The 10,000-nt window shown below is 34.7% G+C and overlaps 1 protein-coding gene across 1 annotated transcript; it reads right to left on the bottom strand.

Moving 5' to 3' along the window:
• Positions 1–1,975: 1,975 nt before the first annotated feature.
• LOC138324881 (F-box/WD repeat-containing protein 9-like) lies at positions 1,976–9,916 on the bottom strand. Its single transcript, XM_069270104.1, has 9 exons — positions 9,745–9,916; positions 8,141–8,505; positions 7,531–7,670; positions 7,259–7,390; positions 6,801–6,913; positions 6,070–6,304; positions 5,200–5,313; positions 4,256–4,414; positions 1,976–3,406 (listed from the first exon to the last, which is right to left on the bottom strand). Exons 2-9 carry the CDS (start codon positions 8,499–8,501, stop codon positions 3,311–3,313), a joined length of 1,350 nt encoding a protein of 449 aa, XP_069126205.1. The 5' UTR covers positions 8,502–8,505; positions 9,745–9,916; the 3' UTR covers positions 1,976–3,310.
• Positions 9,917–10,000: the final 84 nt, after the last annotated feature.

The following is a 10,000-nucleotide window of genomic DNA, read 5'->3' as shown; positions in this document are numbered from 1 at the left end:
CTTTTTATAAGAAACCGTGAAATATTGACCCCACAAATTTATAGTACTATACAGTGATAGATTTATTTGGTTATCCACTGGATCTATTTATATTATGTTGTATTGTTTATTACTGGTGCTAGTATTTTAAGGTATGTATGCATCCATTATTAGCTGTGTGCTGATCTTTCTGACCTTTGATAATCCTAAGGAAACACTTGTGTCCTCTGTCCAGACTGCCCGGATTGTAAATTTTCTGGACTGCTGCATTCCATCTACTTAATTAACAATCAAATCAAATCAATGTTTCTGTCCAGATTATGAGCTTTCCACATTACCGGCATCTGGAGTATAGTGGATCGACTAAGGATAAAAATTTTCATCACTATATGTACAGTAATTAGGCTTTTAATACTCTACTGAATATCTAGATAGAATCATTTGGTGACAAATCAATAACGATGGCCACATGTACTTGCCATTAAAATTTTATTGTAATCATTTCTCAAGAAGCAATTGCTCTATTTGAATTTAACTACCAATAAAACTTCACATTTTTTGCTGTTTTCATGTTTCATACAGTAATGTACACATCAGCCCTTAATGGTTTCGAAAATTGAGAATTTGTCTCGAATTCTGCCAAGTTTCTATGATAGCTAATATAATCTCTTATGTCACTCAGTATATATGATGTTATATTTTTATTTGACAACACTTGCTATTTTCACTGTTAATATGTGGATGTTATAGATTATAACATTTTTGTGATATCCATTCCATATTTATACTTTGTAATAAAAGTATTCATAAAAATCTTAGATTATCTATTGTTGTTTTGATCTCCATATGTACCACTTAGCCGGTTATTTTTCGCGGGTTAAAATTTTCGGGATTTGACCAAAAAGAAGAAAAATCAAATTCATCCATTTCTTAAAATTTTGCAGATCAAATTTTTGCGATCATAATGTAACAGGAGCGAGACGGGCCCAGTTTGTTAATAACTACGAACTACACCCGGCTCCCTACCCATGTGATTCAACCCAGGTTCGTAGGGTTTTGCTTGATTTTTGCCAGTGAAGGAAAACGAGACAAATACTTTTAACATGTAACAATATTTATTACAACGACATATTACATATTAAACGATGTATTACACAAGACATAGGGCCCAACAACGATGAGACTAACACATATATTTACAAAATATCCCCCGACAACCCCTCCATACCCCACCTACAACCCTACCACCCTATACCTATTACCCACCTCTATCTAAAACCTTTTAGGTCCAGGAACTCAATCCTTCAGTACATCGCAATGAAATGGACAGAACACCCCTATATATACCCGACTATAACAATACATGCACGATCGACCAATACGAAGACGGAACACAACACAGGCGCTCGATACAATGACATATTATTCACAACAGCTACACGTGTACAAGATACACATGCACTCTTACAACTAGCACAGGACCACGACACGATATATATTCCCATGAAACACAAACTATTTACAAGCCCTGCTACAATAACAATGTTACAGGATATCACGAAAATATCGTCTATGTAAAGATAACTGGCTATACGGTATACATTTACCTGTCTTGCTTTCACCACAGTATTACATGCATATATATAGAGAAAGAAATCTGTAGATCCAAATGCCAGTGGTTTCACTTTGTCAATAATCATATCTAGTTTGTGTAGAAGTATATCATCCAAACACTGGAATCAGGTTGTCCGTCCGTCTGTAGACTCAATTTTGTTCGTCGAACTCCTCCTAAACTATTTGACAGATTTTGAGAAAATTTGGTTGACAGAACCCTGACATAAATGGAAGTTGAGTAAACTATATAGGGTTCTGCAATGTCCCCTATTAATGGAGTTATTAGTTTATTACTAAATTTGTGCAGCAAGGGTATTAGTCGCCCACTCTGGCAGCAGTTCTAGTTGTTTTTGTTAATCAGAAAAAGCGAAAAAAAAATGTCTGCATTTTTATAAAGATTTTATTCATCAACTAATAATATGTATAACTGTGATTTCATATAACTACCCGGTAAAAGTTAAAGTAATAATAACATTAAAAATAAACAATTAATTACAAGACTGGATAAAACAACCATTGCATGGAATATCAACTTCGCTAGCTAAGTGTATACTGTATAATCCCCAAGTCGCGGGGAGAGCATCATTGGAGACCCACAGGTGATCGCACTACACTACGCTACACTTATCACCAGTCATTTTTTGTTTATCTTCAAGTTAATAAACCAGCCTTCATTCTGAAGAGTTCCGAACTACATGTATATATTGAGTATTCTAATTGGTCAATTCTAGTATGTGAATTAGCATATTTTAGAGGAGTTTGCGCATGGGTGATAAGTGTAGCGTAGTGTAGTGCGATCATCTGTGGGTCTCCGACGATGCGGCGAGAGTATCGTACTGAATACCCTTGGCTAGCGAAGTTGATGGAATATATAGATGTGGTGGTCTCTTTATATATTTTGGTGATAGTTATTTAAGTAAATGATATTAATTAATTGATAACATTTGAACATTGAAAATCACATTATTTTATGTTCTATTTTCTCAATATAAAAGAAACAAACAGAATATCATTTCAAGGCTGAAGAAGATTTTTAAACATTTTACTTAAATTGTGCATACTGGTATTTCTTGAGATGGAACACAACTGTGGTTTTTTCAACTGATACATTCAAATTTACATCATCAGAGAAGACACAACTAAGACATGAATTGAACATTTTGTGGGGTTTTCAAACCATACTCTTGGCAATAGTAACTTGAAATTAGGGCACTTTGGTATCACCATGAGCACAATTTCATGGCTGCCACAATGTAATCAATGTTTTATAGAATTATTCCTGAAATATTTCAATACATATTTGATCTCACTAATGAAATTGAATAGATGTACATGAAAATATGCATCTAGCAAAAATAAAATAGTTTACAATAATACCCAACAGGTTTTACATAGAGATAATTAGATGAGTCTGTGAGTTTCCTGATGAGAAGATATAGTACATGGCCCCAAGTATAATGAAGATCAATACTATTTGTTTACTATATAAATCAATATTATATCACTTTACAGTATACATCATATTTGTAGAATGAGTCTTATCCAGTTTCACACACACTTGCTTCATATCACAAGCTTTAACTAGTCACATCTTACACACAGAAATTCTAATGTATTCCTATAGAATATCACACTTGTGTATCACATATCACATACAATAACTACATGTAGCCGTGATTTATGTCTCCACATGTATCAGGTGACAGCTCACCACCTATCACGCCCGATAGCTCTGATAAATTGTCTTTGGTAGCCATACTTGAACACTACAGTCACTGCCAGCACTGGCCAACGTTCCATTCTGATACGATAACTGAAACATTGAAAAGTTTTACATGGGAGATTTCATATTGGTGTCTACTATTACAACTGTTCTTAAAACTTCAATTAAAAATCAAAGTACTCAAAGTACTGTAAATACAACGCAGCAGAAACAGAAAAATAGAATGAAATTAAATGAATTTTCAAAATTAAAATATATAAACCATATTAGAAAGACTTTGATATAAATTATTTTAAGAACATTCAACTGATCACAGAAAATACATATGTCTTGTATGACATTTTTCTTAATTAAAGTTCCTACATGAATAAAAGATTTTAAAATTACAAAAGAAAACAAAAGTCTTCATTAAAAATGAGTTTCTATCCTATACTCTTGTCAGGAGTTGACCTAGATAGTGCTGTGTATTATATAACACTGTGTATTCTATACACACTCTGTGTATTCTACCAATCAGAAGGCAGTCTTCCCATGACTACTGATTGGTCCAAAGGATTATTATTCAATGAATAGGGAATTTATGAATGGGAGTTTATGAATGAAATGGTTCAAGAAGTCACCACTAGATGTCATTGTAGGGCAAGTCCTACAAATCAACAGTAAACCGGATAGCAATAATACAAACGCTTCACGCGTTGTATTAAAAATTGACCTTATTTTATTTATGTTGAGAAAAATGATATGTATCAGAATTATTGTAGGGCAAGTCCTACAAATCAACAGTAAACCGGGTAGCAATAATACAAACGCTACACGCGTTGTATTAAAAATTGACCTTAGCTTGTTTATGTTGAGAAAAATGATATGTATCAGAATTATCGTATTCAATGTAAATGAAGCCCCATGCTAATAGATAGATGTGTTGCGTTCACTACTTACCCTAGCCACTTCTCCCTTGTGAGTGTCCAGAGTAGAGATGACCCCTGGGTTTCTGGTCGGCTCCAGGATCTTTATTGTTCTGTCAGTGGAGCAGGTAAACAGTGCCCCTGTGTTATACTGTATTCCAGTTACCTTCCCGGTATGGCCGACATCGTACGACTGTGTGAACAAATATCATGTTAGTGGCATGTATGAACTATAGCTATGCAGATTATACAGTCAAATTTGTCTATAATGACTACCTGAGACAGAAAGAAAAAGTGGTTTTTATAGACAAGTGGTCTTTATTCACAGGTCAAACTGTGTTGGTTTTGGTCATTTAAAACCCCAAGAAATTGGTCTTATTAAGCAGGTTGTCCTTCTACAGAGGTGGTCACTATGACAGGTTTTAGTGTATCAATTAATCCTCATTCAATATACCACCTATTTACCCCCATCTTATAGATCTAGGAAAGAAAGAACAAACAATAACTGTATTATTATGAAATCATTAAACTTTCACATATAAATTTAGTACAATATACAATCGAACAGCTTAACTTGATTGTGAAATCCACAGGGGGCCAACTCAATGAAAATGGATGTTGTCGTACATTTTTTTGTATTTGGTGGATGGACTGATGAGTATATATGACAGTCATGTGATTTTTTTTTCTGTTTTATTGTAAATATCCCGATTTTTTAATAATTTTTCAAATCTCGTATTTTTCAACAAAAAAAATCCCATGACAGTCATATATACTCATCAGTCCATCCACCAAATGCAAAAAATGTATGACAACATCCATTTTCATTGAGTTGGCCCTCTGTGGTGAAATCATGTTTTTAGCAAGCGTAACATACTTTTCAGAGAAAACAATTTTGTTCACAAAACAATGATGCCAGAATGGATACCTACCCACAAGGGAAGTAACACTGTAATATCTAAAGATCTGATCTCTTACCTGAACTATCTCAAAACTTCCATGTGTCGTGTCGTAAAGGTGAATTTGTCCTTCTTTGTCTCCCATCCACAGTTGATTGTGGCCAAAACTTAAATCCATGGCATAGCTTTCTGTCTATATTATTAAAAATGAAAAAGATTGTAAATGAAACAAAACATCTATTTTGACAGCTAGGTTTACTTGAGGATGGCCTCCGGTGTAAGCAGTCACGAGTGTGTCCTGTATGTTTTGGGAGACTGCAGTATGGTTGTGTTTTGACTTTTTGTAATAGTAAAACTCATGTCCATTTTATAGTGCTATCTCACTGAAGCATGTCCCCAAAGACAATGGTACAGCATACCCCACATGGTCACATATTCACAATGGCAAAATATTCATTACTCCAAGTAGCGTAGCTAATATATTGTGTAAGTGGTATTTCTGAAGTAGGAGGGAAGTGAATGACCGAGAGACTTGCGTGGCTGGTGTCATATATGTCTGTACAAACTTATTGCAAACAACATACCATTCACTTACATATTTAATGGTAATCATATTTCAACACTTTTTTTAGCATTTTATGCTAAGATATGATTGAGTTTATTGTACATTCTTATGTTACTATGAATGCATGAATTCATCACTGCACTAACTTATTCACTTATTCATAATGAATTCTGCAATAAAATTTAACTTTGGAAAAGTAAAGTACTATTACATGATTATCACAATGCAAGTGATTTAGAAAAAAATAGAGCAAGATTTGATAAGCAATCACAAAATGCTTGCAAAATTGATATAGAAAAAATGAAATTAATCCAATCATAAATCAAATAAATGATTTCAATTAAAAAGTATAAAGATAAGATATTTTTATGGTCACTGCCTCACCTGAATAGTTTTATATACACGACCCGCCCGTCTGTCAAAGATCGCCATGGTTTTATCTTCACTGCCACTGATCACATATTTGTCGTCAGCAACAACACAAAGAACTGGGCGACGATGGAACTTCTTTTTCTCGCCAGATCCACTTCGAGGGTCGATCATATAGAGGAATTGGTTATACCCCGCAGCTACAATCCAGTTAGGTTCAGCATGGAGTCCGAGGATAGCCGATTTACACCTAGAAACATCAAATGTCACAAGACTTGATTCCACAAAGATGGACATGTTGTCTTCACTACAAACAAGATCAGTATCATAAAGAAACAACCATATCTTATTTCAAATGTACCGTGTTTTATTCTCTTTATTAACAACATCACAGTCTGAAATGTATGTGTGATAGGCTGTCTTGCAGGGAAGTTGAATCCTCATTTTGATAAAATTACCCAGTACTTATCGGTCTTAACTACAATTCTAAGTTTGTCTCTCTTTTTAAGACAATTAAATTGATTTTATTGTGTAACGTCTCCCTCTAGAGGGCAATTACGGTAGATTTATATATACATGTGTGCTTTAAATCCTAGATCATATCTTTTCCTAGATTTGAACCTAACCACTACATTTAAACACTGCAGTGGACATTTTCAGAAGTTATCAAAATAAATAATCTCCTAATGAGACAAAAAAAATTTGTTTCATGTCTTAATAAACAAGTTATAGAAATAAAATCTTACTTAAATTTGTTGATTTCCGCTAGGTCAGCGTTTAAGTCCCACAGCTTTATGTAGCAGTCCCATGACCCTGAACACAGAATGTCGTCATAGGAGGCCAACGACCATATCCAACCCTACAGTCAAACAGCGCTTTACAGAATATACCAGGATCTAGATTAAACAAGAACTGGTTTGACAGGTTATATTTTGCATTAAATAACTAGAAGCAAATTTTCTAATAACAGTCAGTCATTTAAAGACGTGCTAGATTTGTTATGTAGGAAAGCCAGAGTACCTGGAGAAATATCACTTACCAGCGGTTAGTTCCTGGCAACTGCCCCACATAGATTTGAAATCACAAACCACTTTGTCACCAGGTGGCAGCCCCGAGAAGCAAAGAGGTGCTATATTTAGCAGGAAAGAAGTCTGAAAACAATACAATATTTAACTATTAAATGTTTTGCCAGTCGAACATTTACCTTGTGCTTTTTGTCAGTAGAAATTAAGCTCATTTCTTTCATGCTTGCTATCGGGTCCTCTTCGTTATATTTGGTCAGATCTAACAAGTTGAGGTAGCGGTCTCTTGATCCTGTAGCCAAGAGTGTCGCATCCTGTATAAATCAAACATAAGTGGAGTTATAATCTACTACATGGACATACAAGACCTTCCTTCTAGATATAAAACTGGAATAGTATTGATAGAATCTTGCCTTTTCCTAAAATGAAGCCCTTTCCATTATGTAAATCATACCTTCATCAGATGGACGGTATCGACCGAGGCAAAGATTGCTTGTTTGTACGATATGTGAACACATGTTTCCTCTGGCTTACTCCAAACTCTGTATTGTTCCTCACGCTCTACACAGGCTTCAGACCAGTTAAAATTCTCCTCTAGAAAAGAAAAAAAAATGAAGACAAATCAGTACATATATACTACCGTACATCTATCCTCCACCACGTGAATGCTAATCCTCATCAATTTCCCATATGATACATTATCATTTGTATACATATTTGTACATATATGTATATTGTACTGTATTTGGTAGACTATGTTTTGTATCTATCTCTATGGTCATTTTGCTAATTCTCCATGTTCTACTATTGTCATGCTGAATAAGAATAAACACCTCCTTTATGGTAAAATGATACGACAATATGGCTCTGATGAGGATATGATAGGAAAATAAGCAAACAGATTTACATGTAGTAGTTATTTTTTTACATATGTACAATGGGAGCATTATATGGTGATGAATGAAGGAGCATCTTTGAGCACAGACACAGAAGTACAATTTTAAACTTACATATGTATTGTATTGTAATTAAAGATATGAGATATACCAGATAGTATAACATACCATATACTGGGGGATATTGTTCTGGACATCGCTTACTTAGTCTTGTCTTCCAATATGTATCTCCACTAAATAAATCCTTGAAAAGAACACAAACTTTTCCAAGAGTTTCAACGATAAATTTGGCATCAAGGAAATTAAAAATATGCATCAGAATTTCAACAGGCAGAGTTTCTATTGTCAAGAAATCAGTTTCCAGGTCTTTTAGTAATGTGAAGCTATCATTTCCTTCTTCCTCTGTTGTTTCTTTGTGGATGGAGTTTTGTAAAAGTTCCAATCTTTCATTGTCTTCAGAGTGTAGTTCAGGTGTAGGGGATGCCTGATCACTTTGTTCTATGGGTGGTGAATCTTCATTAGATGCCATCTTCCTAAAACAGATAATAAAGAAAAACCAAATTAAAAGTTAAACAAATACCTATCTGTATTATAAAATTAGTTTTACTGGAACTATATAGGTAGAGCATGAACCATGCAAGTAAAATAATGAATTTGTTGTGTTGGTAATCAAACTCAAAGATCGTGATTTTTTATGGCTGATGGAGGTTCTATTCTACCATGTACATGTAGTGCCAAGATAAGGTCGTTATTTTTGAAGAAATTAAATTAAGCCAAAGGTGTTATGATAGGAAAATTCTTCTTGGGACTAGAGCTATCATCCCTATATTCATCATTATCATTACTAATCAATTATATTATTTTCAAAAAGAGAATATGATGATTGAGCAGAATACCCATACACAGAAACAACCACCTCCCCCCCCCAACCCCCTTGCGAATTGGGGCATCATGATCCCTATACATATCAGGCCTTAGAGTTTAGGGTCACAAATCCCAGAGTCTGTGTTTGTATTGTGTGAATTTATGATTCTGTGCAAAAGGGGCCGTGGTGGACAAGTGGTTAACATGTCTTGTCATATTAACACAAGCTATTCACCTCTGGGTTGCAAGTTTAAATCCCATTTGGGGCAGTTGCCAGGTACTGACTGCTGGTCAGTGTTTTTTTCTGGGTACTCTGGCTTTCCTCCACAAACAAACCTGGCACATCCTTACATGAGCCAGGCTTTTAATAAGATGTTAAAACTAATAACGCCAAACCAAAAATTTATGGGTTATCTCCCCATGAGTTAGGATAGGAATGATTGCCTACCTAGATCAGAGTCTCTTCCCCTTGAAATATAGATCAGAGCTGCTTCCATACTGAAACATGATTAACTGGCCAAGAATGACGGACAATGGTGTTATTATGACCTGTTAGAGATCAAAATGATCCAACATATTGTTTTTATTTTATGTGATTTTAGTGTGTGGAGGTTGTAATGTTCTCGATGGGGAATGATTATCTCCCCTGGCCGGGGTCCACTCTCAATATTATTGCAAATATGATGACTACCCAGTTACTGCAACAAACTAACAAATGCATTAAAATCACTTTAGCCAAAACATTTTACAGGGCGGCATTACCTTGCATGTCATGGATAAAAGTCACCCATTTGAGTAAGCAATAAGTAATCCAAACGCAAGATTCATTGAAAAAAAATGCATGGGTAAATGTTACCCATGTGAAGGTTGCGTCCAACCTGTTAAAACATCAATGGTTTAATATTTACCTTTTTGTTCCTCCTACGACAAACCAGGCGAGATAACGCAGCCGATTCAGGGAAATGACAGCTTTGCAATAAAAAGGTTTTCAAATGAATAATTCTCTAAAATAAGTCATTACTCATGTTAAGTTGCAGAAAAAAAGTAAACAAAACTTGAATTTATTTCCGGAACTAGAGATTTCAGCAAGGGAGATAATCAAAATGTATTTTTTAATAGGCAACTATGAACATATCAACATATGGAAAGTAGCCTAGGTTGTCA

This window comes from Argopecten irradians, chromosome 6 (assembly GCF_041381155.1).
Source record: "Argopecten irradians isolate NY chromosome 6, Ai_NY, whole genome shotgun sequence".
In the NCBI taxonomy this organism is placed as follows: domain Eukaryota; kingdom Metazoa; phylum Mollusca; class Bivalvia; order Pectinida; family Pectinidae; genus Argopecten; species Argopecten irradians.
This window is presented reverse-complemented; position numbering and strand designations above follow the sequence as displayed.